Source organism: Aptenodytes patagonicus, chromosome 3 (genome assembly GCF_965638725.1).
Source record: "Aptenodytes patagonicus chromosome 3, bAptPat1.pri.cur, whole genome shotgun sequence".
NCBI classification, from domain to species: Eukaryota; Metazoa; Chordata; class Aves; order Sphenisciformes; family Spheniscidae; genus Aptenodytes; species Aptenodytes patagonicus.
Window position 1 is genome coordinate 115,089,164 of NC_134951.1, and position 21,708 is coordinate 115,110,871.

Here is a 21,708-nt window from a genome sequence, read left to right on the forward strand (position 1 = left end):
ATAACAAATTTACTGCCCACTTTTTAAAAGAGAAAAAGAGATAAAACAATTCTTTTAATTAAAGAGTTGCGATTCAGTTAGAGTAACTCATGTCCTATGGAAAGTTATCAGCCTTGACTAATGCAAGACTGCAAGGGCAGACAGTCGTACTGGAGAAACACCTAGACAACACCTACAGTCTTTAAAACATCTAACTGATACTGTCTCAGACAGCTGCTTGCCCTACTACTTTCTAGATATGCCCCTGCTCAAGTGTGGCAGGAATATCCCTCCTTGTGCAAATAAAACACTAATCAAATGCCTACTAAATATCCAATGTCACGCTATGCAATTTTCAATTCATCAAGCATTTACTCATAACAATCAGTTATTCTTGTATCCATTGTACTGTTACCTGACGCAGATTCCTGGTTACTTTCACATCATGCCAGGCATTGTCATTAAATTTCCCATTCACAGGTTCCACCAGCGCTTCAAAGGCCCCTGAGCCCAAATTAATGACCAAGGAGACAGCTCCATTTTTCAGTGCAAGATTGACATAATCAGCCGATTTTCCTGTGTGAAGCATCAGTCCGTTCCTCTGAAGTGTTTTAAACGACAGAGTTATTTCATCACTGCTACTCTGTATGGGATTCTGAGATAAATCATAGCAGAAGTATTCTGATCCCTTGAATGTCGCAATATATTCTTCTTTTCCTGATGAACAAAAGGAGAGAAACAAACAAATAAAATCACTGGCACATAATTAAAAGCATGAATTATTTTCATAGCTAATTCAACAGTATTACTGTAAGCACTGTGTCAAAAAGTAGTTAATTTAAAACATTTAAAACCCATGAAGAAAAAAGATAACTAAGATTTACTGTGAACATATTTTAAACTATATTCTTATAGAATTTTCATGGGTATGATTAAACTCAGAAAATATACTGTATCAGCAATCGTGTTAATATTATTTAAGCAATCTGATCTAGAAAACATCTAAGTACATAACTTTTAGGTGAATGTGCAAATCAAAGCATTATTCTAGTCAAAACCCAGATCTTTTCATTCCGAACTCTCACTAAAATCACAGCATCTCACAAAGAACCAATAAACTAGATATCTCAAAGTGCTTTGGCCTAAGGTCTTGAATAAACCAAAACTACAAACCACTCATTTAAGAATCTACCTCGTTCAAACCTGCACATAGCACCGTGCTGGAGAGCTAGTTAACATGCATCACTAAACAAATAGCTTTTTCCTGGGATATGCTTTTATGAGCCAGTATGTGCCATACAGTTTATTTTCTTAGGTGACTAAAAAACACAAATAGCAGAAGCTAAGCCTTCAGTCTCATCACAAAAGAAAGTAAAACATATGTGGAGATTATGTTTTCCCCTTAAGTCCTACAGACGAACACATATGCTGATCTTACACTACCTGTGTACAGGGTTTAGAACTATATGAAGTCAGGATTTATTTGTTTAGCTAATAAGTGCTAGTAATGTTTCGATGGAAACCTGTACGTTAGTGCAGTGTAAGGGTGAAGGTATGAAAGCCTGAGGATGCCAAATGTCATCATTCTTGAGAATAAACTCAGTTTCCAGAACACAGCTGCATACGCTAGTCTACAATACCATCAGCACAAAACCCAAACATATGTATAAATATGTAGATAAGGGAAATAACAACAGTGTAAAATTAAAAGACACCAGTGAATGACACAGCATGCAAAAACCAGATGGATGAGAACACATTTTTTTGAAAAGTCTCTCGGCATATCTGTCTTCTGTTGTTCCATGTCATCTGCTTACAACCCCCTGCAGTAGACTATACATTAACACTGATGCTAGATATTTTCAGTGCTTCCCTTTAGATAGTACAGCATAGTAAGTTCAGATAGTACTGCAAAGTAACTTCAGACAGGACTCCAGACAGCGACTGCATTTTGGCCTAACTTTGCTTTGTAATAACAATATTAAAGATCATTGGTCTGTATTTATTTTGAAGTGCTATCTCAGATTTGATACAGAATTCTTTGGATTTTTTTTTTTTTTGTGGCAGCAGCCAAATGATACTAGACTATTATATAAAAAAAAACACAAAGCAACTGTTTATCTAATACGCTCTGTATACAGCCCAAAGCAGGCTTCAGCAGTATCTTGCCCCAAATGAAAGAAATCAGAGTTTGTAACAGGAAATCCATAGCTGGATTTCACAGCCTAAGCTTATTTTGTAAATAAACACTTTAAAAAAAAAAATTAAAATCACCTCTCTGAGCACTCTTAAGGATGCTTTTCCCTGCTATCTGTTGTTATCACACCTCTCACAAAACACAAACAAAACCAAACAAAAATTCCCAGTCTTCAGTTTCAGATTAAGCAATATTTCTCTATTACAACAAGCAGTTGATCACACACAGCACCCAGGCTGCTTCCTGTATTGACCATTCATCATACACTATATATGCAGTAGGAGCTGGGTATCATCACAGTGATGCTACATCCTAACCAGACTTCTGTAGGGCTGTAATATCTAGATAGCTGGTACCTCCATGGACAAACTCAATCACCTTTCTGGGGAGGAACTCATAAACAGATAGTCAGGCTTATGAGTACAAGTGGTTGCATGGTGAGAAAAGCTCCAACATAGCTAGTGTCTCACCCTCCCAGTTTCAGGAGAACAAGAGTCTTGAGATATTTTTTTTTTTTTTTTTTTTAACATGAAAATCCATTCTGGACAAAAATTACATTCTTAGAGGTGTTCTGACTAATGCTTACTATGGAGAGAAAAGCAGTTAAAAGTAAGTCTGATATTTTATCACTAGACCACTTTTATCCAGCATAAATTTTTGACACTTAGGACAAATTTTACCCTTTGTTGAACTTGACTGATGTATGAGCATGACTGAGGCCAAAAATTAACCCATTTAACCTGTCCAAAAGTCCTTATTTTTTACCTTTGACATTACCAATACAGAAGCAAGAAAACATCTATTTATCTCGCTTATAACCCTTCCTAGTCTATCAGGAACAGCAGGTCAGAGACACTGCAGCTTGCACTAAGGGTGCACAGGAATTGCTGTACCCATTCTCCAGGTCTTAAACCTTCCAAATCAGTCCTGCATGCAGAACAACAGTACACTGATAACAATGTGTCCTGGACCCTGACATGTTTCAGTAGAGGAGGAAAACCTTGGCTCATTCTGCATAAAGAATTTATAAACAGTGCATTTTCTGGGGTTTCAATGCACTAAGCAGCAGACTGCATGAATGCCATGCATCACATTTAATGAATATTTAATAAAAGCATAAAATGCTCAAGAGCAAATTTATTTGGTATGGATGCTTACTGCAAAGGCATACTAAAACAGCATGAATAACTGCAATGGACAGAGGATAAAACTTAAATGCAGCAACTTGGTATGTGTAGTTTTGTCCCATGTATTTAATGACTGTAACAGAAAAAGCTGAAGGACATAAATGAACCTACATATAAAACATTTACGTATACATATTATGCACTGTAAACTACTTCCGTAAAGCCAGATCATTCACACAGACATGCAAATGCATGGGAGTGTAAATGCATGCCAGGCACATTTTTTTTAAATTATTCCTAAAGAAGGACCTGAAGAAGCAAGCAGGAGTATTCATTCAAGCAAAATCATAGCCTCGGACTGTAAATAGAGCCACAATTTACATAAACTTGAAAAAGCCTTTAGGGTTGTGTTGGGTTGACCTTGGCCAGCTGCCAGACACCCACCCAGTCACTCTCTCACTGCCCTTCTTCAACAAGACAGGGGAAGAAAATAAGATGAAAAAGCTCATGGATCAAGATACAGACAGGAAAGTCTGTTACCAATTATGATCACAGGCAAAACAGAGTCAACTTGGGGAAAACTAATTTGTTGCAATTAAAATAGCTTTGGATGGAGAAAACCAAATTTAAAACACCTTCCTGCCCCTGTCTTTTCCCCAGGCTCAACTTCATTCCTGTTACTCCACTTCCAACTCCTCTACCTCTCCCCACCTTGCCCTGAGCAGCACAGGGGGATGGCAGCTGCAGTCAGCCCATAACAGCTCTTCCCAGCTTCTCCTTCCTCCTCACGCTTTTCTCCTGCTCCAGCATGGGTCCTTCCCATGGCTGCAGTCCTTCAGGATGAGCCTGGCTCCTGTGTGGGCTTTCCACAGGCCACAGATCCTTCAGGAAATCTCCACCCCCTCCAGCGTGGGGTCCTTCATGGGCTGCAGTGTGGATACCTGCTCCACCATGGTCTCCTCTCCACAGGCTGCAGAGGAATCTCTGCTCTGGCACCTGCAGCACCTCCTCCTCCCACCTTGATGTTCACAAGGCTGTTTCTCACATTTTTTTCCTCACTCCTCAATGCCATGCAGTGTTTCACCCTTTCTTACACATGCTTTCCCAGAGGCACCCCACTCACAGCTGAGGGGCTCAGCTGTGCCCTGCAGTGGGTCTGTTGGGGCCAGCTGTGTCCAACACCTGGTAGCGTTGGCCTCTCCTCACAGAAGCCACCCCTGCAGACCCCCACCTCTCTCCACTCCCAACACCTCACCACAGACACCCGATATAAGGGCTAATATTTCTGCATCTATCACTTCATAACTGTAAGTATTCAAGGCTAAAACCTTTTGACTTAATTGCATTTTTTTTGAGGGAGAAAAATAAAAGGCTAAAACAGCAACCCTAGACCTCTTCATTGGAGAGGAAAAAAAAACAACACAAAACTAAACAACAAACAAAAAAACAGCTTAAGCTGTCATTGGAAAGATGAAGTCAGCATCACTGCAACTGGAAAATACCTATTTCATATGGATCCCATCGGATGGCCCTTTGGGAAAAGCAGTAATGGCAAACTGAACTCTTCTTCTGCAGCATCTTCTTTAACCAATGCTATGCACCCTGCAGCATTCACTTTTATTTTTTGAACTCTTTCCCATTCCTTTTAGCTTCAATAATAAGGTCTGTGATACTCAGTAATGTCACCAAAGAACTGTCATTAACTGGTACTTCCTACAAGGTACCTAAACAAGTGTTAGATACACTGTAGTTCTTCCCTCCACATTACTGTGCCATCACTCTGGCACGTTAGCTGATCAAAATCAAGCCGTGTATGAAGCTTCCCCCAATTCACAGCAGGGAGAGACCGCATTTGGGGCATTTCTGGAAAGAATTCATGAATCTGGGGTTTAATTTAATCACTAGTTTCAGCAACAAAACTGTACAGAAAGTTTGAATCTGAAGTTTTGGGAGTTGAGTGGTTGTTTAGGTTATGCTGAAGCATTCAATTTTTAATCAAATTACGTAATTTCCATCAAACTAGCATTCATTTGTTTAAAAATTGACTTTAAACTGAAAAAAAAAAGCCAAAACTGAGCATACCATTTTATTTCAGAAAAATACCTTGATTTAAAAACCTGAACACTGTGGAAAAACCCTTTAATTTCATACCTTTCCTGCCAAACTAACTTTTTGGCTTACCTGCCAAACTGAAAATGTCCATTATTTGCTTTTTTGCATTGTAGGATTGAGTTTCACGTATTCAGTCTTCAGAATTAATTGCAATACTACAGTACAGACCGTGATTGCAATAGCATTGCACTGCAAACCGGTACCAGGTCTCCATTAAGGTAGGATAATGCATTTAATGCATTAAAGTGCTGACATTTATCAGGTAGGTCACATCCATACTTCAGATAACTCGACAAGGTTCTGATCCAACAACAGTAGGCCAATGGGTTCCAGAGTCAGGAGATGAATCCTCCCCTCTGTGGGATTCAAGACATCACCTTCCAAACTTGGAGTTGTGCAACTGTGGGCACCCTGACTGAATGGCATTACTCCTGATCCGGATTGGCTCCATTTCATCCGTTTCCTTTGACATTTAAGATTTTAGTAATTATGGGCTCCTAAAAGGCTGCTGGAAGGCCAGCTCAGAGGAGCACAAGGATGGCCAGGAGCTCAGATGTCATGTCTTGTGATTCTGGCAACCTCAAAATCTCATTTCTGAAGAGAAATCAGACTTTACCAATAACTCCTCCAGGCGAGCTCCAGCTGTAGGTACAGCAGCAACTTCCTTTTTCTTAGTAGTTGCTATGTTTTCAGTAAAACTCTTTGAGATTTTTGATGTAAATGTCTTTTAGGAAGCTAAGGTTGAAAACACCGAAATGATTCAACAACATTTTGATATATTAGGAAATTAACTTCTAGTAGCAATAGTTAAAAGAACTTTGATTTTTATTCTGAGGAGTTTCGCTGCTAGGAAAAAAAAAAGTCTGACAGACAAAAGGTCACAGGGCTTGACTGAGCAGCTAATGAGACAGTCTGCATACTCAACTAGACAGTCATCTCATTTTCCAGTAGGTGCTGCCTGCTGAGAACTACAATACTTTTCCACAGGCATCTGACAACTGAAAAGACACTTCTTGGCATTAAAGAAGAATGAATCCTGAAAACTACTGGTTTCAAACAATTGAAGGGAGATTAAGCGCATAGTATCTTTTCACAGGAAGTATCTCAACAACACTAAGTACTTCCTTACAATTTGAAGATATATTCATGCCATGGGAATTCAAATAATATTTAGCATGACAATATTCTAGTTTGGCCAAACTGCACATAATACAGAAATTATTTGAAGGGAGGGGAGGTGGTGATAAACTATCTCCATATTTCTCCAGACCTTGAAGTAGTGCAAAACTACAAACGAAAAATTAAAACTCCTTCTCATGACCACTTGAATGCAACCTCAGACATCTTTGCCCTCAGCGTAGCACTGACATTTGGAAAGTGATTAAATACTGCAACTGCAATGCTGCCTTGCCATAGCCAGCTATGAAATGGGAAGATAGAAGGTAAAACAGCCACAGCTCTGCCACTGTATGGTTTCAGTGTAGGCTAGCAAAGATTCAGAAAAAACAAGAATAGGAAATCAGGTTACAAAGCTTTATTATGTTCTGTCACTGAAAAACAGAGACATTTCTAGCAGACATACAGCAGGAGACACGTACAAGTCAAAATGTTTCAATTAGACACAGGACAGAAAAGCCATAAAGCAATACTGGTGACCATTCCTGTATCAACTCTCGAATGTCAAGCAGATGTACTATTATACTCTTGCTATGAAAGTATATATTTAGAATGGGCAGACTGAAAAAAACTATATAAAACAGTCAAATGTTTTATATAAAAAAAGAGTCATAACCTATTGCTACATTTTATGCCACAACTTTTGTTGATTTTTAAAAGTCAATTAAGAACAGGCTTTATTAATAACCAGTTGTGTATACTGCTGGTTGTTTGTTTATTTTTTCAAATTATCACTTAATGACACTTAGAGAAACCATTAAAAATGCATGGCAGTCATTCTAGCCAGTATGAAGTGTTGCACTTCATTTAATGACTAAAATGTAATTACCTGCATAGAAAAACACAAAATAATATGAACACCAATACCTGGATTTAACATGTTTTTATTCTGAATTTTGAGTGCTGTAAATTATTGTATATTACTGCAGTTACAGTCCTGAATAGTAGGATATGCAAAAATACAGAAAGACCTGATCTATTTGTGTCACAGAAAGGATTCAGACAAGAAGCATATTTTATTAAAGCACCCACTAGTGCAGAAAGGGTGTATTTCCTATTTTCTTACTTAGAATTTGCCCTGTTCCCCACTCAAGTCAACAACAGTTTTAATATTCACTTCTTCGGAGGTTCATTTAAGTCCTTAGGGTCTGATCAAATGTCCAGAAGAAATACTTCCACAGGCCTTAGCAGATTTTACAATCCTATATAAGCACTATGTTAAGCTTTTCAGCATAGCTAGCCTCCTCCCTGGCAGTATTAAATCACAAAATAGGTCTGGCTGATTCCATAATGATTTGATCATGTGCCCATGCCTGATTTAAATCAAATGCATATGACTGGATGCTCTGGTCTTATTAGGTAGTAATAATAATGGGACCATAGAGTAGAGAAATAAAATTGTCCAGAGAGAATAAGTTAATGCTATTTATTGATAGCTGCAACGTGTCTTTACAGAAGAAGAAACGAAGTCATAAAATAAGTTTATTAACTAAATTCCAAGGACCCATGTCATGTGACAAACCAATCTATTATTACACAAACAAAATGTAGTAGAGTGCTGTCTATTTAACTGTCTACCTACCAAAAGAATTATTTTCAAAGAAAAAATAAGCTCATACTGGCGATACTCTATTTCTAAGGGCCAGGTTTCTCCTGTACAATCTTCAAAACATTAATATAGACAGAATAAATACATTATACCAAACCAGAGTCTAGTATGCTCCTAGCGGTACTGTTTCGTGCTCCATTTCATGGCAATTCAAAATTCAAACATTTAACCATTACATCATCTTCTTATTTATGAAGTCTTTCAGAAAGTAATGCAACCAGGGAAAACTACACCAAAACAGCACGTAGACAAAGCCATTATCAAGGATGACTGATACAATAAAAGAAGACAGCCGGAACTGCTACTTCTGTTGTAAACATCAAGAATTGGAAACTTTGCAGTAATAGCAAACTAATGGCTTGACATTACATACACGGCGAATTCTCTCTACATAAGGTATATACCATTGAACCCAGAATGATCTCAGGATGCATCATGCACAATGCTTCTCAGTGTACAGCCCCCTTTTATAAGGCCAGCCTATACCCTTCCATTAATAGATCACTCACTGGATCTTAAGATGAAAAACTGTAAAGACTACAAATTATTTCTCCAAATTTTATACCTGAATTTGACCTTAATTTGTTTCCCAATTACATAACACGCTTACTGGATTCCATACTTAAACAAGTCATGCAGGCACTCAAAGAAGAAAACAAATGATTACTCCTCTTAACAAATTTAAGACTTAAGTATGAAACCGACAAAAAAGATGGAATGATGATAAACCCCAAAAAATTATTAATTCAAATGGAGTACACATGGTCTACTTTATCAGTTAGGGTTGAATGTGAAGTACTGTTACTGCTATATACTATCAGTTTTCTGTTCCTATCTCACTTTAATTTTTTAATTTAATAGAAGAATCTCCCATTCTTTCCTTTCTCACATTCTTTTGTTCCTTTTAGCAGCTATTCTCCTTGCCCTCTGAACAAGTCCTCACAGAAAATTCCAAGGGAACAATCTGGGGAGAAAATGAGATTTGTGATTCCAAATCCACTAGGAAATATTCACCTGTTTCTTTCCTCCCCCCTCCCCCCCCGCACGTCATGTAAATACAAATCCCTGGCTCCCTTCCCTATTAATATTGTATACAGTGAAAAGGATACAGCATGCTGGAATAGATTCTCTAGCAGGAACTGAAATTGCTGTTCTTGAGCATCTTACTTGTCAGCATACCCAGAAATGCAACGGACTCAGGAAAAAATGGAGAGTTTACCACTTGTGGAAGAAGGGGCAGGCAACTCAAGAACGGTACAGGGATCTCATTAGGTCGTGCAGAGAAGAAATGAGAAAGGCAAAAGCCCAGCTAGAACGTAATCTGGCCGCTGTCGTTAGAGACAACAAAAAAGTTTTTACAAATATATTAATGACAAGAAGAGAGCCAAGGAGAATCTCCATCCTTTATTGGATGCAGGGGGGAACATTGTCACCGAGGATGAGGAAAAGGCTGAGGTACTCAATGCCTTCTTTGCCTCAGTCTTTAACAGGCAGACCAGTTATCCTCAGGATACTCGGCCCCCTGAGCTGGAAGACAGGGATGGCAAGCAGGATGAACCCCCCGTAATCCAAGAGGAAGCAGTCAATGACCTGCTACGCCACCTGGACACTCACAAGTCTATGGGGCCGGATGGGATCCACCCGAGAGTGCTGAGGAAGCTGGCAGAGGAGCATGCCAAGCCACTCTCCATCATTTATCAGCAGTCCTGGTTAACGGGGGAGGTCCCGGACGACTGGAGGCTTGCCAATGTGACGCCCATCTACAAGAAGGGCCGGAAGGAGCATCCGGGGAACTACAGGCCTGTCAGCCTGACCTCGGTGCCGGGGAAGATTATGGAGCGGCTCATCTTGAGGGCGCTCACAAGGCATGTGCGGGACAACCAGGGGATCAGGCCCAGCCAGCATGGGATCATGAGAGGCAGGTCCTGCTTGACTAACCTGATCTCCTTCTATGACCAGGTGACCCGCCTAGTGGATGAGGGAAAGGCTGTGGATGTGGTCTACCTGGACTTCAGTAAGGCCTTTGACACCGTCTCCCACAGCATTCTCCTCGAGAAGCTGGCGGCTCACGGCTTAGACAGGTGGACTCTGTGCTGGGTCAAAAACTGGCTGGACGGCCGGACCCAGAGAGTTGTGGTGAATGGAGTTACATCCAGTTGGCGGCCGGTCACGAGCGGTGTTCCCCAGGGCTCAGTTTTGGGGCCGGTCTTGTTCAATATCTTTATCAATGATCTGGATGAGGGGATCAAGTGCACCCTCAGTAAGTTTGCAGACGACACCAAGTTGGGCGGGAGTGTTGATGCGCTCGAGGATAGGAAGGCTCTGCAGAGGGACCTGGACAGGCTGGATCGATGGGCCCAGGCCAATTGTATGAGGTTCAACAAGGACAAGTGCTGGGTCCTGCACTTCGGCCACAACAACCCCATGCAGCGCTACAGGCTTGGGGAAGAGTGGCTGGAAAGCTGCCCAGAGGAAAAGGACCTGGGGGTGTTGGTCGACAGCCAGCTGAACATGAGCCGGCAGTGTGCTCAGGCGGCCAAGAAGGCCAATGGCATCCTGGCCTGTATCAGAAATAGTGTGGCCAGCAGGAGTAGGGAAGTGATTGTGCCCCTGTACTCGGCACTGGTGAGGCCGCACCTCAAATACTGTGTTCAGTTTTGGGCCCCTCACTACAAGAAGGACATTGAGGTGTTAGAGCGTGTCCAGAGAAGGGCAACGAGGCTGGTGAAGGGTCTAGAGCACAAGTGTTATGAGGAGCGGCTGAGGGAACTGGGGTTGTTTAGCCTGGAGAAAAGGAGGCTGAGGGGAGACCTCATCGCTCTCTACAACTACCTGAAAGGAGGTTGTAGCGAGGTGGGTGTCGGTCTCTTCTCCCAAGTAACAAGCGATAGGACGAGAGGAAATGGCCTCAAGTTGCGCCACGGGAGGTTTAGATTGGACATGAGGAAAAATTTTTTTACTGAAAGAGTGGTTAAACACTGGAACAGGCTGCCCAGGGAAGTGGTTGAGTCCCCATCCCTGGAAGTATTTAAAAGACGTGTAGATGAGGCGCTTAGGGACATGGTTTAGTGGGCATGGTGGTGTTGGGTTGACAGTTGGGCTTGATGATCTTTTCCAACCTTAATGATTCTATGATTGTATGATTATTGCACTCTACAACTACCTGAAAGGAGGTTGTAGCAAGGTGGGTGTTGGTCTCTTCTCTCAAGTAACATGACAGGACAAGAGGAAACGGCCTCAAATTGCACCAGGGGAAGTTTAGATTGGACATTAGGAAAAATTTCTTCACTGAAATGTTTATCAAACATTGGACCAGGCTGCCCAGGGAAGTGGTTGAGTCACCATCTCTGGAGGTATTTAAAAGACGTGTAGATGTTGCACTTAGGGACATGCTTTAGCAGTGGACTTGGCAGTGTTAGGTTAACGGTTGGACTTGATGATCTTAAAGGTCTTTTCCAACCGAAACAATTCTATGATTCTATGCATTGCACAATCCATTGTTGAATTATTAAGCAAACTGTGAGTAAGAAACAAGGTAAGTCTTTATTACATGTAAATCAGCAAATAAGGAAAGTCACACCCACAGGCTGTTAAAAGCAAACAGCTACACTGCGAATGGGAATTTCTAGTCTGAAAAGAGCTGCTATTTTAACAGAAAGATGAAGATGCAGTATCACAAAAACAGCAGTTACCAGCTCCAGAAAGCATTGTAAAATAAATGTCAATTTTAGTGGTCACATTACACTACCTTCTTCCCCCTTTATTAGGAAATAAGCCCATTATGAGATAATCATGGCTAGCCTAACATGAGAACAAAACATTTAAGACCATGAGCAACTTATTCCAAAGGAGTCAGGAATCATTTCTCAAGGGTTTCTTATTATTTTAAATTATTCTTTTTTTTTTTTTTTTTTTTTGGGGGGGGGGGGAAGCAGCTGTACAAGTGTCTATTCATTCCAAAGATCCAGGGAGCTGGTGAACCATTTCAAGACCTTCTCCAGGACCAAATGCTGCACTAAAAAGATGGCAAGGGAAGTAAGACTTTGGTTAGTTGTTCTAACCAACTAATTTGGACTACCATAGTCTCTGTTTATTAAGTCCACTCTCAGTACATGGTGTATCTCAAAAAGACACTACACCTGAAATCCTGGGCACCGAGTCTGCACTACTTGTATCCAACATACAAGTAAAACTAGTATACATTTAAGTAAACTGAAATGCAAAGTAAAATTCCACCTGACAACAAGAATTTAACAGCATAAGTGATACAAATTCACATATAATATCATGTTGCAGTAGCAGAGGACTTGGAAAAGCTTTTCTGGCTCGTTTTATTTTACACACAATCATTAAATTAGTTGACAATTACAAGAAGTATGAACTTGCGCAATGTAAGCCTCCGATCCCTCCCCACCATCTCAGATTAGAATAAAAGGATGATGGTTGCCACTCATGATAAATGACTTACAGGGAACACTAGGTAAGTGATAAATTACTCCATTTTGCTAAACAGCAATTTTAAATAACTTCTAAATGGCTAGACCATGCAATTTCCTCACTAATTTTCAGTTTCTTTTATTTAATCACACAGAGTATGCACTTCAAAAGCAAATCTGCAATTGGGGAAGGAGAGTAAAATGAGCAGGAGTTTTTAGGAATGATGCCATCTTAGTACACATTAAATACTAGACTGCTAGAAGGTGAAACTAAGTGGATCTCTTTTGCATGAACAGTCATATCATTAAAAAGTAGATTAGAAAGTCCTGCAGTTTATGTCATAGGGACAATGCCTTTCATATATTACTCAAAACCCCAAAGTTTGACACTGTAATTTTAAAGGCATTCTTATTAAATTGAGAAAAAACTGCAAAATGCCACATATACATAACACTTCTACAGCCACAGAAAAAGAAACTAGTTTTAAGGCAACAGTAACATTGAGTAAAACTCAATGAGGGATTTTGGTCAGCTGTTGGAAAACCAGGCTAGCATTATACCAACAAATAAATACAGGCTTCAGTTACTCCGCCAAGGTAAAAAACTGTGCTGAAAAACTTACCAAAGGCCTTTTCCAGGCCTCAAAGCTTCCACTGACTTTACAGCTAAACTGCAAAATAGATTTTCAGCTTTCAAAGGATCAGAAGCACAGAAGCTTTCGATACCAGATTGCTTACAAAAAGCAGAGCTGGTAGAAAAACTGACATTACGATAGTAAAAATAATGTTGTTAATTTTTCTCTCCATAACTATAAAACTTCTGCAAATGCAAGTTTTAAAATTAATCTGGTTTGAGTGATGACACAGGAAAGGTAAAGTTCTTCCTCCCCATCCTGGGCTGGCTCTCTTCTGCCTGCATCTTACAGAGGAGAGCTGCACAAAAAACAAATGCAGCTGTTCTTGCGAAAATTGAAAGCATGCTGTGTCCCGGATAAAAAAAAATAAAAATCCAATTTCTGATCTGCTCCCTGGACAAAGCAATACCACCTTACTCCTCGCTGAGGGTTTTCCAGAAGACTTGCATTCATTTTTCGTTATCATAAGTAAAAACGTGGATTAGTAGAGGAAGAAATATTTAAGATTGCTTTGACTTTGTATTATATTTAACATACATTTCCAATGAGAGAATAGGGAAGAAAATAGTCCCAAACTAACACATTACATGAATTTATCATAATATGTAGAAAGAGCTAACTAGTTAAATGATCTGATAAAGAACATCTCCAATGCTAATAAACAACTTCCAAAACATCAGCTGAACACCTCTCTTACAGCACCACACAGCACTATGGGATTAGTGCAGCATGTCCTGGGGTTTGGATGCAATAAAAACCAATAAGCAATTTTCTGGTCCTAATTAACTCCTGTTAAAAGAAGCCCTGCATAACAATAGGTTTACCAGAGATGCAGAGGGAAGGCTGCCACAGTGGTATTATGTGCATAATGAGCCATTTTTTAAAACCAGTTTTGCACTAGTATCAGAGAGGTATTACAGGAATATGTAGCGTTTGTCTCAGTAATGAGAATCACAGCAATGTTTTGAAAAAGGGAAACAAACAAACACCTTCTAGAGGGTATTATACACAACTGCCACATTTTTTCAGTTTGTGCCTAAGATTGCATCACTGAAGGAACATCTACATATAAACATTGGGAAAAAGTCTGTTGGATCTCTGTGTTAGTCTTCAAAACACGTTTGGAAGAAGCTATTTACAAATCTCAGTCTTCCCATAAACATGGGAAATTAAATACGAAAACAAATTTTTTTACCACATTTTCCAGCCCGCTGAGGATACTATCATCTAATGAAGAGAGTTTCTCACACATTTAAAACAAGGAAACATGTTTTCAAGTTACTGAGTATATGAGGAGTATATTCTATGAAAGAATCCTACAGCAACAAAGGACACTTGAAGTCTTAGCTGAAGCGATCTGCTGTTAAAATAATGAGCAGAGAGATGTGCTTATGGCCTATTGCTACCTGCTAGAAATTTTTGATCTAAACAAGCAATTCCTGATATCCCATAACAATGCTTTCTCTTTAAAAAAAGTTAAAGGAACTATTATGTTAGCTAAAAATGCTAAAAGAACTTTTTTTTTTTAATATAGCCAGAACTTAATCTGTAAAAGAACCTCAAAACTTTACAAAGACAGACAGACCGACCATTAGCCAAAAATACTATTTGAGCTTCATCATCTTAACTCACTGTCACATGGCTAATAATTCTGCCAAAAATGTATTTTTTTAAATAAGGCCTTCTATGAGAAGCAGCAACAGAAGCAATATGCCTTCTTCTGGTGTATTTGGTATTTATTTTGGTACCTCATTCTCAGAGTTGCCTTCAGCCACCATCAGTAACTAGATCAAAAGTGTCCAAATGAGCTACAGGATCAGAAAGCTCTTTCACTTCTTTCCACATATGCTGACTTCACCTGCAAATACTTAATGAATTTTTATATATCCTGTCCAATGAATCATCAAAATTGGACCCCAAAATATCCCTATATGCACCTTTTAATTTTCAGGCTATATAAGACAACTATTTACACTAAAGCAATGCGATCTCTATTAACTGTCTGTAGCAGCATCTTTAAAATCTGCAATGTTTTTGCAAGTTAAAACCCATCATTCCAAATTAACAATTGAAAATGGATTTAGATTGGACACCAATCTTGGAATAGTTTCTGGTTTGTGAAAGAACAAAATGGCTGTTTGTTTTCCCCTTTTTCATTATTAAAAATGAAAGTAAGAGTTATAAGTAATTTGTAAGATTTTAAGAAACAGTTTTTTCTTCCGAAGAAGGGCAAAGGTAGAAGAGTTTCTCATTTAGTGAGCAAAAAAATATTGCTATTTTAAATTGGTTTGTTTTTAACAATTGGTATTGAATTCCAATATTGATAAACTTAAATAAGAATTCAGATTACCTTCCTTCAAATGTTAAATTGACTAGCTGTCACTACACTGAGCAATGAAAATTGTTTAATCTCCCTTTATGAATGTAATTGGTGGACAAAACTAAGGACAACACACAAACATTTAAGTGATGAGCATGGCACAGAACGTTGTTGATTTGGGTTAAGAACAGACAACATTCTTCTCTAGAAAGAAGAATCAACTATATATTTAGATATAAAAAAAGACACAGCAAATACGTATTTTAGAATGGATGCAGCTAAAATATTATTAATAACTATTTGTGTAACAATAGTGACTCCTATTTTTTTATGTATATATATCTCCTAATAGTGACTCCAAGGTCATGGCCATAAAGGCAGCTGAACAGTCTGTATTTTACAGAGAATGACACCCATAGGTATTTACACAGAACTGCAACTACCTGCATATGTATGGTAAGAAACATTCAAAGGCAAATCCAGAGCATTAGTACATAATCATGAAATGATTATTTCAAAATCCACATAAAAACAGTCAAATGGTTTCCCAACATACATAAAAACTTGATGGTTATGATAGTGCCATTATAATGTAATCTTAAGGCTGTGATACACCTTCCTAGAAACAGCCGGATCTATTACTTAAATTTTTCTTTTTTTTCCCCTGTTGTTTCAATGCTGCCCTCCACTCCCCTCTATCTCAGCTTTTCTCCTTCAGAGACCATTCTTACTGCACTGTAATTCTTGCTGAGAGACAAAGGTGGGCTAAGCTGTGTGCTGCTCAGTGTTCTCACTAATCAGCAGCCACTGGAAATGCCCAATCACATCTGAAGATCAGAATATGCCTTAACAACAAAAAAGCTCTATTTCCATTCTGTGTGCAGTAGCCAGACATAAAACAAAAATAGAAGTGGTAACATGTTAAGAATATGGGTAAAAGGCCAACTGAATTCAAAATAGTTCAACAAGTTTTATCTTCGAAAAGATACTAAACCCTGATGAAATCTACGTGAATGACAGATGATATTATATACTGATATATTGTAGCTATTTGTTTTTTCCTGTCTGGCATGCTAGGACTGGTTTTACTGGATTTAGGAGTTATTCTACTGTTACCGCTTACTGGAGGACTGGTAAGTGTATTGGCATTATTGTTTGTTCTTAAATTAACACTCAGTTTCCAGGACAATAAACAAAAAAACAAAAGTACACATTTTTTTTAAGAGTTTGATAGGCTACAACTGTTTTTCATAAACCTTCCCATCCCTACCCTCAATCAAAATTTAGGTTATGATATTATGGAACACAGGAGTTATTTGGTAAAGAGCTCAGTAGATGTAAGCAAGGGCCTATGTCTGGAGTATATAACACCAGGGTTTTGTGTAAATAACAACCACAGATATTCAGATGGTAATTTCACATGTGGCAGTCTCAAAATCTGGGTTTACCCAATTGCAAACATAAAAGTAAGCAATTTTTTTGCTAATAAACACAGATAGCTATCAATGTAATTTACATTAAGTTAAAGAAGTAGCAGCAGCTACCTAGCAAACAGTGATTTTTAAGAATGAATTGTTACTGAAACAAATGCCCTAATCTGTTTTAGAGCTCAGTCATTGTTACTGCAAAGCCACTTTGTGAAACAAGCCTGCTTAAGGAGGTCCTGATTCTGTAGTGTAAAACAGCTTCTTAAACACATAGTAGGAGATCAGTGACAAAGCTCTTAAACCTATTCCCCCACACCTTTTTCCATGATTTTCTACAGCTTACCCCCATAAAGTGATAAAGAAGGAGACAATTTGCGAGCAGGATAAGCCCCCATAATCCAAGAGGAAGCAGTCAATGACCTGCTATGCCACCTGGATGCTCACAAGTCTATGGGGCCGGATGGGATCCACCCGAGAGTGCTGAGGAAGCTGGCAGAGGAGCATGCCAAGCCACTCTCCATCATTTATCAGCAGTCCTGGTTAACGGGGGAGGTCCCGGAAGACTGGAGGCTTGCCAATGTGACGCCCATCTACAAGAAGGGCCGGAAGGAGCATCCGGGGAACTACAGGCCTGTCAGCCTGACCTCGGTGCCGGGGAAGATTATGGAGCGGCTCATCTTGAGGGCGCTCACAAGGCATGTGCGGGACAACCAGGGGATCAGGCCCAGCCAGCATGGGATCATGAGAGGCAGGTCCTGCTTGACTAACCTGATCTCCTTCTATGACCAGGTGACCCGCCTAGTGGATGAGGGAAAGGCTGTGGATGTGGTCTACCTGGACTTCAGTAAGGCCTTTGACACCGTCTCCCACAGCATTCTCCTCGAGAAGCTGGCGGCTCACGGCTTAGACAGGTGGACTCTGTGCTGGGTCAAAAACTGGCTGGACGGCCGGACCCAGAGAGTTGTGGTGAATGGAGTTACATCCAGTTGGCGGCCGGTCACGAGCGGTGTTCCCCAGGGCTCAGTTTTGGGGCCGGTCTTGTTCAATATCTTTATCAATGATCTGGATGAGGGGATCAAGTGCACCCTCAGTAAGTTTGCAGACGACACCAAGTTGGGCGGGAGTGTTGATGCGCTCGAGGATAGGAAGGCTCTGCAGAGGGACCTGGACAGGCTGGATCGATGGGCCCAGGCCAATTGTATGAGGTTCAACAAGGCCAAGTGCCGGGTCCTGCACTTCGGCCACAACAACCCCATGCAGCGCTACAGGCTTGGGGAAGAGTGGCTGGAAAGCTGCCCAGAGGAAAAGGACCTGGGGGTGCTGGTCGACAGCCGGCTGAACATGAGCCGGCAGTGTGCCCAGGTGGCCAAGAAGGCCAATGGCATCGTGGCCTGTAGCAGAAATAGTGTGGCCAGCAGGAGTAGGGAAGTGATTGTGCCCCTGTACTCGGCACTGGTGAGGCCGCACCTCAAATACTGTGTTCAGTTTTGGGCCCCTCACTACAAGAAGGACATTGAGGTGTTAGAGCGTGTCCAGAGAAGGGCAACGAGGCTGGTGAAGGGTCTAGAGCACAAGTGTTATGAGGAGCGGCTGAGGGAACTGGGGTTGTTTAGCCTGGAGAAAAGGAGGCTGAGGGGAGACCTCATCGCTCTCTGCAACTACCTGAAAGGAGGTTGTAGCGAGGTGGGTGTCGGTCTCTTCTCCCAAGTAACAAGTGATAGGACGAGAGGAAATGGCCTCAAGTTGCGCCAGGGGAGGTTTAGATTGGACATGAGGAAAAATTTTTTTACTGAAAGAGTGGTTAAACACTGGAAGAGGCTGCCCAGGGAAGTGGTTGAGTCCCCATCCCTGGAGGTATTTAAAAGACGTGTAGATGAGGTGCTTAGGGACATGGTTTAGTGGGCATGGTGGTGTTGGGTTGACGGTTGGGCTTGATGATCTTGGAGGTCTTTTCCAACCTTAATGATTTTGTGATTCTGTGAATTTAAATAAAACTTGACGGACATGTTTAGAAGTAACAACTTTAAAGTTTTCCTATATTAAGCAGAAGACAATTCTTTCTATCACTTCCTCTTCTTCTTTACAATACATACCAGGACTTGGCAATATGTACTCTTTAACAGAGTTTAATTATGTTTTAACATACTACCGGTAAGCTATATCCAAATAGGGATTTCAAGACCTACTCTTGATACCAATTTTTTTTTAATGAGACTTTTTAAAAGTGGTAAGTAGGTTTCTTGGCCTGACCATATTTTTTAAATTGTATTTAGCAATGTGCACTGTTTTATTTTCAGCTAGTCTAAATTTATCTTTAAAGGACCATTTGAGGCATGTATTGTAAAAATATAAAAGATTTCTAACTATCATGAAGTCTCACTATCAAATCTGAGAAAATCCAAGATGACTTCTGCAAGTGGCAAAATAATCAGTATTATATATGTTATGCATTTAGTTTTTTGAAGACTGACTAGCTCTTTTTCCATGAATTCAGTATTACCTACTGATTTTTATTTTTTCACAAGTCATAAGTCTTTGAAACTGCTTAATAAGGAGGCCTCCCTACTGCGATTACCAATAGTCTTTTTATAGAAACCTGCAGTAACACTGTAAAAGCAAAAGAAGATTAGCAGAGTATAAAAATAATTGGACTCTAGTGCTGTATTGACATTTTGGAGGAAAGATTCGCTGTCATGTCTGGGCCAAGTTATCAGCTGGTAAATTCCACTGAAGACAGCACATTTACACCACTGATACTTTATCCTGTTCTTTATGCAATAAATATGCCTAAGAAGGTGACAGACTTACAGTGTCATAGCTGATTTGACATATTTGCATCATTACATGCATCTAACATAAAACTTAAGATCTCATTTCTCAGGTGGCTGAAAGGGTGGAAAAAAGATAGATAGAAAGAATGACACTGTCAGAAACATTGCCTCATCTTAGAAACATCAGATATTAACAAGTAATTTCACTTCTTAAAGAAATCATCTAAAATAACTGCCCAATGTATTTCAGTATTTATTATTGCTGCACAGGAGCTTAGCGTTATTTACAGCCTCATGTCCTATGGATATGAAGAAAAAACAACAAAGTAATCATCCAAAGAACACATAAAAAACACAACTGAAAGAAATAATTTAACATATCTTAATAAAGGATAATCAAGAGAGAGAAGGTGAGACACTGACAGGCATAGTACATAACTCTCAGATTTGGCTACTCTTCCTTTTTCAATAATCTAATCTGCATGAGGGGTCTAAAGTTTCTCTACATATCAAGGCATAAAGATTGGGTTCACCACAGCTGCTGGTACTCCACTAAGCTATTGGCCAGAGGGGGAAGGGGATGAAGCAATTGAGCCTGCATCCTTGGCACCAAATGTTTCGGCAACTGATACCTATTCTCTACAAGTTTCCATCTCCTAACCAATGAGGAAAAAAATGCAAGACTGAAGCCTGTGTCAACAACAGCAGGAGCCACAGGCTGGTTCCTCCTGCACAGCTTGAACACGACTGTTGGTCCCCCACAAAACTACACAGGAGTCAGGAGCAACAAGTATAACCGGATTGACTATTCTAACACAAAAAACTGCAGTGTAGGAAAAATTCTACGCAAACTCTGGGTATAAACACCTTCCATTCCCCTCAGAAGACATAAGACAAATTTTTGTTCTTCCCTATAGCATAAAATAACTGAAAGTTTGCTTCAAATCATAATTCAAACACAAATGCTCTTACTAGCCACCTCCACTTTTTCCCCCTCCATCCAAGCCTCATTGGTCCCCTGTAATTACTGCTCAGCTGTTTAGACATACAGCCCCAGAAGCCGGTTAGGTCTTACATTTATTACATTAGGAAAATGCCATGGTGCAGTAGCCAGAGTGAGAGGATCACTATGCATTGAGAAAACGTTTGCAGTATGAGTTCTATAAGCTAGTAATTCAACCTTCTTCTACAACCTAGTGTTTTCTTTGGATTGCTGAATATGGTTTTGCTTTTCTAAAGTCTCTCTTCATTTTATAGCACCCTGAGAAAATTAGTAAAGCCCTTTATGTACAATACACAAGACATTTGATTCTGAGTACATGTCACTAGACTTCTAAAGCCATTTGATGACTACTCTGGATACTTTCAAATTAATTAAAATTGAAGAGTTCTTCACAACACACACTAGCATTCATCACTGAAACATCAGATCAGTTATTACGTTCATGAAATTTAAACCTTTCTGAACTTCCAGAGAAGAAAGGGAATTACTGCATCTGTCAATCAAGAATACATTCTGTAATTGTTATCTATATTTCTCCCCAAGGCTCCAACTCCCTACAGATTCACTGAGAGTTTTGATTGCAATCCCTATAGCATTTAGTTTTGGTACTAATAGGAAGCTGTGTTTAAAGTATATTAGAATCCTACCCCGTAGTACTATTGTTGAGGTAATATTATACCTCAGTATTCAAATGAAACAGTGGTACAATTGTAAATGGTTTAAAATAAAAGGGATGTCCATCATTAAAATTCTACTTAATTATCATAAACAAGAAGTCTGCAGACTAGCTGTCCACTCTTTCCTAATTCTCTTCTACTTGTGCTCATTTTCATTGGATTCCTAAACTGAAATTTAGAGCTAAAACACAATTTAACTCCAGGATAATTTGATTATTTTATTATTCAAGGATTATTTG

General features: G+C 39.7%; 1 protein-coding gene across 31 annotated transcripts in view; it reads right to left on the bottom strand.

Moving 5' to 3' along the window:
- Positions 1-21,708, bottom strand: part of NRXN1 (neurexin 1) — a 743,929-nt gene that overhangs the window by 478,758 nt on the left and 243,463 nt on the right. For all 31 annotated transcript variants that reach the window (XM_076334784.1, XM_076334782.1, XM_076334774.1 and 28 more), the window contains one exon: positions 395-696. In XM_076334784.1, coding sequence (XP_076190899.1) covers positions 395-696 — 302 coding nt within the window. The remainder of the gene's footprint in view (positions 1-394; positions 697-21,708) is intronic.